Source organism: Cherax quadricarinatus, chromosome 52 (genome assembly GCF_038502225.1).
Source record: "Cherax quadricarinatus isolate ZL_2023a chromosome 52, ASM3850222v1, whole genome shotgun sequence".
Classification (NCBI taxonomy): domain Eukaryota; kingdom Metazoa; phylum Arthropoda; class Malacostraca; order Decapoda; family Parastacidae; genus Cherax; species Cherax quadricarinatus.
Window position 1 is genome coordinate 24,315,799 of NC_091343.1, and position 12,566 is coordinate 24,328,364.

Here is a 12,566-nt window from a genome sequence, read left to right on the forward strand (position 1 = left end):
GGAGGTGAAGTCTGTGTGCTCGTTGATAGTGGGGGCAGTCCAGCAGAATATAGCTAACAAACTGGAACCTGACAATTCTCACAGAGTGGAACAGGGCGCCTCTCCATGAGATACCCATGAGTAAGATGAGTGTGGCCGATGCGAAGACGGGAGAGTATTCTCCCAACCTCGACACTGATGACAAGAAGACGGCAAGAAACTTACATGTACTTGGCTAATTAGAATGTAATTTGTTACGCAGCAGATCAAATCAATGTTGTTGTCAATGGGTACGAAGGTGGGTAACAATTACAGCAAAATAGTCTGTGAATGAAACACCTCTATATGAAACTGGGAGGTCATATACTGCTGATTGCACAGCAGTGTCTGCCTGTTCATTGCCCTGTATGTCAACATGACAGCAGACCCAACAAAAAACATCTTTGGGCTTGCTAGAGATATGGCGTAACCAAAGTTGGCTATGAAGAGCCAGGGGATGAGGTGTGTCAAATTTTCTTATAGCCTGTAAAGCACTAAGGGAGTCTGAAACTACCACAAATGGTGTCACAGGCATAGATGCAATATGGATAAGTGCTACGAGAATGGCATACAATGCAGCAGTAAAAATGCTAGCTGAGGATAATACATGCTCTCGCATGATGCTGTCCAGAAACACTGCTGCAAATCCGATGCCATCAGAAGACCTCGAACCATCAGTGTACACTGCGATGGAATGAGAATGTTAAGATTGGTCAAAAAATTTAGAAATAAATACACTGGCTTTTGGGGCAGCATTGATTTGTAGTGATCTGTGGGTGAGGCAGCATCTCCTCCACTCTCTCTCTCTCACCCTTCCAATCCCTGCATGCTGGATGTGCCAGTGTGAGAGAAGCAAGACAGCAGGAGTTTACTGCCACCTTCCCTTTCAGTTTCCTTCTCCTCTTTTCTCTCCCTCTCTGAGGCAGTCCATCTGCTGCTTGCCCTTACACCTCCTCTGTAGTGTATACTATATTGTAGCTCTATTCTGATTAACATTGATATGTTAATGAAACCATCTTTAATACTACTGTACTCTTAAGTGACATGGAGCAATACTGAATGTAAATACAATATTGGGTAAATATTCTTAGTTACAAAAAATAAATAAAATTAAAGTATATATGAAAAACTATAGCTGAGGAACACATCTCTATTTATAACATGTGCCAATGGGAAAATAACTTCGAGTTCTGAGTAACTGACTTACGAGCAACTTTCAGGAATGCAATCTCACTTTTCTCATGACAAATCTTTACAGCTTTTAAAACACTATCATCTATTTCATACATCTGCAACATCTGCCACATTACTCATTTATATTTTTGTAAGGGAATTTTAATATTCTTTAGATTATAGTCTATATAACTTATGATCCTCACAGATTTTTTATAGTTAATATGATGCAAAATGAAGAGCACAAAAGGCCAGAGATAATAAATTTTATATATAAAACTTATTATACTGATATGAATCACCCTTCGGATAATAAATTTGACTGAAGTGTGATCCACTAAAAATCTGCCCAAAATCAATCAATCACATCTGGTGACAACACCTGTCAAATCAATACTTTGACTTTATTAAGGATACTGCCTAAAAATTATTTGTTAAATACCTATTATGGGGCTATAGGACCCAACATGTATTTATGTATCTGTAACAGTTACTCTGGGATACCTAATTACGTATATTGAATTGATGGAAGGCACAACTGTTTTAATTGTCATAAGGGCAGATCACTCTTAAGACTGAGAGTTAGTTGAGTCAAGCCTTGTTTTTTCAATATAATAGGTTGTACTATAGACACACACATAATTAAAACAAGTAGTTTATAAAATTGTATTTCTTTTTGTAAAAGTAAAATAAGGTGTGGTAATGGGAAAAACAATTATTGTGGTAGCTAAAGAATTGTGCATGGCAACACAGTTTTTTTTGTTTGTTTTGGTGGGTGAAAGGGTGGCACCTAGCTGAGCTTCTCTCTCTTCCTCACTGCTTCTTGTGGCATCAAGCTGGTAGGATCTACATGTCCTTCTATTTCTGGGCAGGATGTGAGTGCCCCAGAGGTAAGATTTATACTTTAAAGGGATGTAACCATTATACCCAGGGTGCCTACAGTGTGTCAAAACACTGGGTTAAGGTCATCAAGAGGAAAGGAGTACTAATTGTGGCAGGTGGACCATGTGATTGCTGGAGCAGCAAGGGGGTATGCTTGTTGTGAATAGGAAGATGCGAAACCTGTATATTCTGTATATATCTGTCTAGAATATATCCCTATTTTTGTAATGGTGGTTTAAATAACCTGTTGAAAGGGCTGGTGAAAAGATTTTACTAACTGAGGATGACCAATCATGAATGTAAGTACAGTGGACCCCCGGTTCACGATGTTAATCCGTTCCTGAGAGCTCATCGTAAACCAAAATTATCGGAAAGCGAATAAATTTTCCCCATAAGAAATAATGGAAATCAAATTAATCCGTGCAAGACACCCAAAAGTATGAAAAAAAAAGTTTTACCACATGAAATATTAAGTTTAATGCAATATAATAATTACAACAACAATAATAACAATAGAATAATCACAATAGAATAATTGACACTTACCTTTAATGAAGATCTGGTGATGATTGATAGGATGGGAGGAGGGGAGAGTCGAAATTTTTAATGTTTAGAAGGGGAATCCTCCTCCATTAGGACTTGAGGTAGCAAGTCCTTTTCCGGGGTTACTTCCCTTCTTCTTTTAATGCCACTAGGACCAGCTTGAGAGCCACTGGACTTCTGTTGCACAACATATCTGTCCATAGAGGCCTGTACCTCTCATTCCTTTATGACTTTCCTAAAGTGGTTCACAACAATGTCAGTGTACAGGTTGCCAACACGGCTTGCAGTAGCTGTGTCAGGGTGATTTTCATCAAAAAAGGTTTGCACTTCAAGCCACTTTGCACATATTTCCTTAATTTCAATAGTCATTAGCACCCTTGGTCTCGATGGGTTGGCACTAGAAGCTTTCTTGGGGCCCATGGTGACTTATTTTGCAGAAACAAGCACCAAAAACAGTGATAATATGGATAATATAGAATGTACCGAATGTATCCTTAGATGCGAGAAACGCTGGCTGGCTTGTAAACACTGGACACGTCTCGTACGAATCGTATCACATACCGGGTTTTGTAACGGGAACCGAGGCAAATTTTTTGCGATATAATGCTTCGGATACCGGATTTATCGGATACCGATGGCTTTGCGAACTGGGGGTCCACTGTACAGTGGTAACCTCGGGATACGAACAGCTCAAAACTCGAACAATTATGTAAGTGTATTTATGCAAGTGCTTTTGTAAGTGTATTTTTGGGGTCTGAAACGGATTTATCTAATTTACATTATTCCTCATGAGAACAAATTTATTCGGTATCAGCACTCGAGCAGCCTTCTCGAATGAAATAAATTCGTATCCTGAGGTACCACTATTACCCTAGACTTTATAAGGCTTTTAAGTAAGTTACCCACACACTAGAATATGTAGTAAGAACCATAATAACAAAGTTAAAAGGGGACAACAACATAACATGGGAGCTTGACCAGGAGAGTTATTTTACTGTGAAAATAACTCAAAACATTCTTTGAACTGTATGTACTGGTATAGGGTACCAACAGTTGCACGGTTCTGGTAGGAGAAGATTCATCAAGGTGGTGTCAGTGGAAGTGTTGTTTTCATATGTTTACAGGTTGTTTTCCTCCTAAGGTGGGAGAAAGGTTGAGTAACACATTTTTGTTTGTGGTTATGGTTAGTGCTATGTGCATATTTTACATCCAACTTGTGTTATTTTATTTGCCTGTGGGAAAACTCTGTCCACTAATACTGTAAGAGGGAAGCAAGTGTTTTAGGATAAATGCTACGTCAGGAGTGAAGTCTTTAAACTTTACAGGCTTCACTGAGGAGGATAATTCATCAGTAAATATGCCTGGTAACAGTGACTATGAGGGATCACCTACTCCTGGTGATAAGGAAATGGAGAGGATGAGACTTAGGCTAGCTGTGATACAGGCTGAAACAAAATTAATAGAAGCTAAGGAGAGAGAATGTCAAAGGTTAGGCGGTTCAGAACAAGAGCAGTACTTTAACATAACTAAAGCTGCAAATTTTGTCCCCAAGTTTACAAAGTGACCCAGACAGATACTTTTCATATTTTGAGAAGACTGCTTCAGCGCAAGGATGGCCCAAAATTGAGTGGGCTACCCTAGTTTGCATGCAGCTTGTAGGTAAAGGATCCCAAAGAGTAGAGACTCTGGAGGGGAAAGGTTTTTCCATGATAAAATTAAGGAGGAAGTATTGCTTGCATACCAAATGATACCTGAGAAATAGAGGCAAAAATTCAGAAGTCAAAAGTTTTGGGATGGGCAGACCTTAACAGAGTGTAGGAATGAGAAATTGTTTCTTTTAAAGAATTGGTTTTGTTCCAAAGGAGTGAACAGACTTTGACAAATTAGTAGATCTAACTGCTCATGAAGAACTGTACAATGCAATCCCTGTTGACCTCAGAGAATATTTGGAGGACAAGAAACCCGGAAAATTTTTCAGCAGCGCTGGATCTGGGCGACAGATTCTTAATTCACAGGAAGCTGGCAAGTAAAAGCAGCCATGCTCCTTCTGAAATTTCCCGCACTCATTCTAAGCCTTATTCCAAATCCTATGGCCATAAAGGTAAGTGGGACAAGAATTTTCAGGGATAAATGAAGTTTGAGGTGCCCTCTCAAATTGAAGGAAAAGGTAAGTCAGCTGGAGCTCAAAGTTTACCTAGGCCATCAGACAATGTTTCAGTTCCTCGAGTAAACAGCATCAGTCCTACACCAAATGGTAATTAAGAATTATACCTGTTACTACTGTAACAAAACTGGACACATACAAAAGTTTCGCTGGTCTAGATGGCACGATCAGGAAAGAGAGGAACCATCCCAGGGGACCCTAACTGCAGACACACATCCAGTTGTTTGCATTAGGTCTTCAAAGCAAGGTAAGGAGGAACCTTTGGATCTAGACCCCAGGATGCATGCATTTTCTAGTAGGTCCACAGTTGCCTTGCGTAAGAATGTGGGCAGGGTTGAGAACATACTGTCCTTGAGAGATGGATGTAGCACCTACTCCTTGCTACATGCTGGAGTGCTGTCAATGTCTAAGGATACCTATACTGGGGTAGATATATTATTGAAAGGTATTACGGGTTCAACCATAAGAACACCAGTACACAAATTATGGGTAGAATCTGCATACCAAGTTGGCCATCTCCCTGTAGGTATTTCAGATGAAATTCCCTTCGGAGGAGTCAACCTTTTATTAGGGAATAATGTAATGGGCCTGTTAGACAGTGAGGAATAACTAGTTTGGAGGGAACCAAGTTCCAAAGTTTGGGAGGAGAAGGCTAGGGAAACCCTGCCAGACCTTTTCCCTGCTGGTTCCACCATGAGAAGTATGACTCATGATCATGCTACTAATAGCCTTCATAATATTTCTCATGAGGAAGGTAAGGGCTTAGTCTAGAAACTGTTTTCTGATGTTGAACTGCAGTCAACTGAAGAAAAAGATGTTCCAGCAAGAGCTGAGCATAATTGGAACATGGATCAGTTAAGTAGTGTGAGAGGCTGCACCTACTAGGGTGCAATTAAGCTGATCAGAGCCTCAACTGTGTCTGAGGAAGAGATTTTACAATTAAATGTTTCTATATCAGGGAGGAAATTCTTACAAATAAGTCGCCTCAATTTGCAGTACCAATGGAAGGAGAACAAGGGTTTTGTCACCAGATGGTGATGTCCAAGGTTTCCAGGCATTTCTTCTGGTCTCAGCTGTGGGAGACTGTCAGAGAGTATGTTAACGCCTATCATGTCTGTCAATTTATAGGGAAACCTAGCCAAAGTATTAAACCTGTTCCCCTTGAGTCTATTTCAGCACCAGGTGAACCCTTTAGCAAGATGGTAGTAGATGTAGTTGGTCCAATCCCAAAGACCAAAATGGGAAATGATTATTTACTCACAATTCTTTGCTCCACTACCAGGTACCTGGAAGCAGTGTCTCTACATAATATAGCAGCTTTGATGAAGTTCTTTTTTTCATGTTGGTTTTCCTGAAGAGGTGCAAACAGACCAAGGGCCTAACTTTACCTCAAAGTTATTTAGAAATGTTTTAAAGGGATTAAAAGTAGAGCCTAACTTTTCAACTACCTATCACTCTCCATCTCAAGGGGAAATAGAGAAATTCCATCAAACCCTTAAGACAATGATGTAAGCCTATGGTATAGACAATACTAACAACTGGGATGAGAGGATCCCTTTCTTTGTATCTACTGAGCAGGGAAGCATTCTGAAATCTCTTGAGCTATTGGCTTGGGGAGGATGGTGATGCTCCCCCATTGGAGCTTTTTCTAAGTTTCAGATACTGTTTGGCTCATATGAGGCGGATGGTACCAGTGAACATGCCCATCAACCAGACCAGGATGATGATGTGGGACCGTAATGTGGATCGTAATGCTCTGGATGCTGGAGAGGTGGTGCTGACAGTGGAGCCAATTCATGAGAAAATCTGTATGGCAAGTTTCTGTGAACAGAACATGGTGTGGGGAAAGTTCTCAGGTGTAAGGTATAAAACCCACACACCCGAGCAGGAAAAGAGAGAGTGTAATGTACACAGTAACCGGTTAAAGGGTTTAAAGTTATATCAGAAACCCAGTGACCAATGTTTTAATGGAAGGTAAATGGGTGCAAAACAGTAATCTGCATGTAATGGCAAAAGTGTATTTAGGAAATTTCATATTTGTAAAAGCTTTTGGGAAACACACATTTGGTCTTACCGAGAAAAATGTTGGAGAGTTGGCTCAGTCACCGTGGAACTTTGTAAAAGTTTGGGATATCAGTAAAGGGAAGAACTTGAAACTCCATGAGGTAACTGTTAAGGAAGCTGAGTCAATTCTTGTGTGGGAAACATCTGTATGAAAAATGGGATATAGAGGAAGAGGTGAAATTCTTCCAACACCAGTTTGTAGTGCTTAGTGAAAGTCAGTGGGTATCCTTATGCTTCATGGTTCCCAAATTAGATGGCACCCTGACTGCCACAAGTTACATTTAACAATTAAGGTTTACAGGTTTAGCAAGACTGATGCTAATGCACTAAGAGATGCAAAAATTTTAAACAAAAACATGGGGCAGGAAGATGTGATTTCCATGGCCTGTCTGCCAGTACCTTTTCCATGTGTGTAATGCAAATTGGGTTCATTGTGTACTTAACCCTTTAAGGGTTTCCGACGTACTAGTAGGCTTACGCACCAGGGTTATTGACGTACTAGAACGCCTAACTTCTAGTGCCTTCAAATCTAGTGAGAGAAAGCTGGTAGACCTACATATGAAATAATGGGTCTATGTGGTCAGTGTGCACAGTATAAAAAATCCTGCAGCACACAGTGCGTAATGAGAAAAAAAAAATCTTTGACCGTGTTTTTGGATTAAAACAGCAACTTTGCACTGTATTTTCGTATGGTATTTATGGTGGTATTCTAGTTTTCCTGGTCTCATTTTATAGAATGGAAGACATGTTACAGAAATTGAGATGATTTTGATTGGTTTCACAATGAAAAGTACCTTGAAATTGAGCTTAAAGTAGCAGAAATGTTCGATTTTTACCAAAGTTCAAAAGTAAACATATCATGCCAAGCGTCCAATACACGTCAACTGGCGAGTCTAATATTCTTTCACAAGTGTGCTGATATTATTTATACCATTTCTACGCTAATGCAGTAGTCTGAATAACAGTAAATCTTCTACTTTTTGTGAGAATAAAAATTCAAAGTGGAAAGCAAACAAATGTAAGTGGGGCTTGGGGACGTGACTAACGGACAGAGAAATTATTTTAGTGCCAGGAATGTCTGTCTTGTTTATTCTGGACCCTATTTGGAAATTGGCATCTTCTGAAATTTGTGTGAAATTTGCAAAATTGCCAATTTCTAACCACTTTACTGGATAGTTGAAATTGATAAATGGGTGGTTTCTTGTACTCGCTCGATAAAAAATAATGCAGTTCTAGCGAAATAAATATGATTTTTGTCGACTAGTACACAGGAATTGGCCAAAAATCGGGCTCAAAGTGGGTGAAATCGCCGATGTATAAACATTGTTGAGACCGCTAACTTCGCGAGAGCATAATTCCGCGAGTTTGCCATCAAATTTCATACTTTTGGTGTCGTTATGATCGGGAAAAGATTCTCTATCATTTTATAAGAAGAAAAATTTTTTTCCCGAAAAATTTTCGACCCTGAGAACGAGTTTAAGAGAGGGCCTCTCGACCCTGAAAGGGTTAAAATTTGTGTGTGAGATGGAACGTGAACGTATTTTTGTAAACGTGATATACACAGCCTGGGTGCAAAGAGATGTCTTTGGTGTTTGTTTTTGTACTGCGAGAGGTTGCATAATTGTTACTATCTATGAACAACCTTCTAAGTTTAAATGTCAATATTTTGCCACAGGAAAGAAAATTTACATTTTGGGGTTGGCTATTCAGCATTTGTATATGTCTCAGGATCTCTTAATCCTGTTCCTGTGTATGGTGACCAAAATCAGACTCTTAAGATGGGCTTTGTTCCTACAGCCCTTTAATTTGGAAGTAAAATACTATATAAAGGGCTCAGAGAATGTGAATGCTGATGCTCTCTCTAGATGTTTCATGTAGATGTATGGTGCATGCTTCGTACACAGCGTTTATCGTGTGCTGACCTTGTTGTTTTTGCAGTGGTGAACTCTTGGCGAGCTTGAGTGCTCCCTACTAGCTATCCAACTGTGAAGGAGACGAGTCAGAGCCAAGAATGTGACGAGAGTCAGTGCACACATATTTGTGAGTTGAGGCAGAGGTTGACAACCTTCGATGACATGAGAAGTTAAGGAAGGTATGTGGTATATTTGTGTCTTGGTGTGCTCCATCTACAAATTGGCCCAATGAATTTGCCTCTGTCAGCTTCCTCTTCATAGGTTGGAGGACCTGTGTGGAATGGGACCTCGGAAGATGGGCTTAAGTGCCTGACCATGTTAAGGATCATGAGTGTTGACTGATAAGTCTCGCTGTTTGGTTCGGCCACCACGTGAAAGACACCTTGACATGTTTGTGAAATTTCTTGCCTGGTGTATAACTGACTGCTCTGGGTTTGGCTCTACTCTCATCTCCTGATCTGGAAGATGCCATCCATGAGTACCAGTGCTTGCTGGATCACCATAATGGAGGCACAAGACTGTCGTTGCTGGCTTGCACAGTTTGCATTGTGTGCAGTTCTTGCACTGTAATATGTGTTGTGTTTGGAAACCACTAAATTTGTTTATAGTTACACCTTTGAGGATGAGTATGTGGGTATGGTTAAAGCATTTTTTTGACTAGCCGTATCCTGAGGGACACGGCTAGCTTTTGAGAGACTTCGTCTGGAGGTGGGGGTGTTATGGGGCTATAGGACCCAACATGTATTTATGTATCTGTAACAGCTACTCTGGAATACCTAATTATATTGAATTGATGGGAGGCACAACTGTTTTAATTGTCATAAGGGCAGATCACTCTTAGGGCTGAGAGTCAGTGGAGTCGAGCCTTGTTTTTTCAATATACGTAATAGGCTGTACTACAGACACACACACAATTAAAATAAGTAGTTTATAAAGTTGTATTTCTTTTTGTAAAAGTAAAATAAGGTGTGGTAATGGGAAAAACAATTATTGTGGTAGCTAGAGAATTGTGCATGGCAATAGTTTTTTTTGTTTTGGTGAGTGAAAGGGAGGATCCTAGCTGAGCCTCTCTCTTCCTCACTTCTTGTGGCATCAAGCTGGTAGGATCTACTTGACCTTCTATTTCTGGGCAGGATGTGAGTGCCCCAGAGGTAAGATTTATACTTTAAAGGGATGTAACCATTATACCCAGGGTGACTACAGTGTCAAAACACTGGGTTAAAGTCATCAAGAGGAAAGGAGTACTAATTGTGGCAGGTGGACCATGTGAGTGTTGGAGCAGCAAGGGGGCATGCTTGCTGTGAATAGGAAGATACTAAACATGTATATTCTGTATACAGGGGACCCCGACTTACAATATTAATTTGTTCCAGAAGGCTGTTCGGGTACTGTTAGTGGGATGAATTGTAAAGGACCTGATAGTATGGGCCAGCAGGCCTCCTGCAGTGTTCCTCCTTTCTTATGTTCTTATGTACTGTTACCGAACGAATTTGCTCCCATAAGGAACATTGTAGATTAGATTAGTCTGTTTCAGACCCCAAAAATACGCTTACAAGAGCACTTACAAAAATACACTTACATAATTGTTCGAGTTGGGAGCTGTTCGTAAGTCGGGGGTCAACTGTATATCTGTCTAGAATATATCCCTATTTTTGAAATGGTTGTTTAAATAACCTGTTGAGAGAGCTGGTGAAAAGATTTTACTGAGGATGACCAATCATGAATATAAGTATTACCCTAGACTTTATAAGGCCTTTAAGTAAGTTGCCCCACACTAGAACATGTAGTGAGAACCATACCATCAAAGCTAAAAGGGGACAACAACATAATATCTAATAATGAAAGCAATTACAGTCTGTAAGAAGACTATACAGTTATAAACAGAAGCCTTCAAAGCATTACCTGTATGTCCTGTTTCCACATAGCTTTATCATATGAAATGGATGCATTAAACTTTTCCATAATGGGATCTGTAGAAGCATCAAACCTGCCACCCCACAGCTTTACAGCCTCGGTACCTCCTTCACTCGTCATCTTTACTGATTTTGATGTCTGTAATAAAAAGAAATAAATTTAAAAAAGAAAGTATATATACATGAAGACTAAAACTGCATCACAATTTATAAATAATGAAAGAGTTCCTCAAACGTATGGTTTTGTATAAGCATAATAATATGGATTTGTACAATGGTTCTTAGGGGACAAATGTTTCAGGCATACAATGGAAATGTCAATTTTTTGGGGTTATCTTTGGTAATTTACAAATACGTTAAACTTGTATGTACCTGATTTCCTCCATTAATTATGGTTTAAATTGTAAAATATTAAGTTGATTTTCAGGTTAAGTTAATATTTTGTGGTGCAAATGGTAATAATAATAATAAAAAAAAAAAAAAAAAAAAAACCTACTTAAATCCACCTAACCTAACTTAACCTAACCTAACCCAGCTTAATCCCTTAGTCTGACACAACTTCACACTGGTAAGTAAATTTACCTAGGTACAAGCACACAAGTACAACTATCACACATAGTTTAACATGGATAAATTACCTAGGATAATCCAAAAAAAAAAGTCAAAATGATTTATTTCCATTGGGGTCCTTGAGGACACGATACTGTCACTCATATACATGACTTGCAATATACATATTTAACCAAGTAAGACCAAATAGACACATATGACTTACAACATATTTAACCATGTATGACCAAATAAAGTCACACGTAACTTACATCATGTATATTTAACCAAAAATGACCCAATAAAGGCATACATGACCTCCTAGATGTATATTAAACCAAGAATGACCCAATAAAGGCAAACAATGTAAATATATTTCCACCTGGTTCCAAAAATTATAACAGGGAATACAAAACCATATTTTTGTTGCTTATTTAACACTTTTTGACCTTTGCTACCATCCTATAATATATATTTAAAAGGCCTGTTATGGTACACCATTAAAAAAAGGCATTAAGAGGAATATACTTGCAAATATTGTGAAGAAGCCGAGTTGGAGGACGTCTGAGGGTCAAATGGGGTTTTTTAAAGTGTGAACCTGCGTCTGCTTAGTTGTGAAGTGCTGACTGCTATATTGTAGCAGGTGTGTAGTGTTGACTGCTATATTATAGAAGGTGTGTAGTATTGAATGCTATATTATAGCAGGTGTGTAGTGTTGACTGCTATATTGTAGCAGGTGTGTAGTGTTGACTGCTATATTGTAGCAGGTGTGTAGTGCTGACTGCTATATTGTAGCAGGTGTGTAGTGCTGACTGCTATATTGTAGCAGGTGTGTAGTGCTGACTGCTATATTAAGCACGTGTGTAGTGTTGACTGCTATATTATAGCAGGTGTGTAGTGTTGACTGCTATATTGTAGCAGGTGAGTAGTGTTGACTGCTATATTGTAGCAGGTGAGTAGTGTTGACTGCTATATTGTAGCAGGTGAGTAGTGTTGACTGCTATATTATAGCAGGTGTGTAGTGTTGACTGCTATATTGTAGCAGGTGTGTAGTGTTGACTGCTATATTATAGCAGGTGTGTAGTGTTGACTGCTATATTGTAGCAGGTGAGTAGTGTTGACTGCTATATTATAGCAGGTGTGTAGTGTTGACTGCTATATTGTAACAGGTGTGTAGTGCTGATTGCTATCTTGCAGCAGGTGTGTAGTGTTGACTGCTATATTATAGCAGGTGTGTAGTGTTGACTGCTATATTTAATTATGGGTGTGGGGTTTGGGCTGCATTTTGCGGGTGTGGGGATGTAATTTTAAAATTTTTTAAAGGTTTACGCTATATTGCGGGTGGAG

At 39.3% G+C, this 12,566-nt stretch overlaps 1 protein-coding gene across 2 annotated transcripts in view; it reads right to left on the reverse strand.

Annotated features, from left to right (window-relative positions):
* The window catches only part of Argl (Argininosuccinate lyase), a 28,137-nt gene extending 16,236 nt beyond the window's left edge, over positions 1–11,901 (reverse strand). Inside the window, exons 1-2 of one of the 2 annotated variants that reach the window (XM_070096189.1) lie at positions 11,752–11,901; positions 10,660–10,809 (exon numbers count right to left, since the gene is read on the reverse strand). In XM_070096189.1, the coding sequence (XP_069952290.1) occupies positions 10,660–10,791 (132 nt within the window). In that variant the 5' untranslated portion in view covers positions 10,792–10,809; positions 11,752–11,901. Of the gene's footprint in view, positions 1–10,659; positions 10,810–11,747 lie in introns of both variants that reach the window. The other variant, XM_070096190.1, reaches the window with a different exon arrangement.
* Between the last annotated feature and the right edge of the window lie 665 nt (positions 11,902–12,566).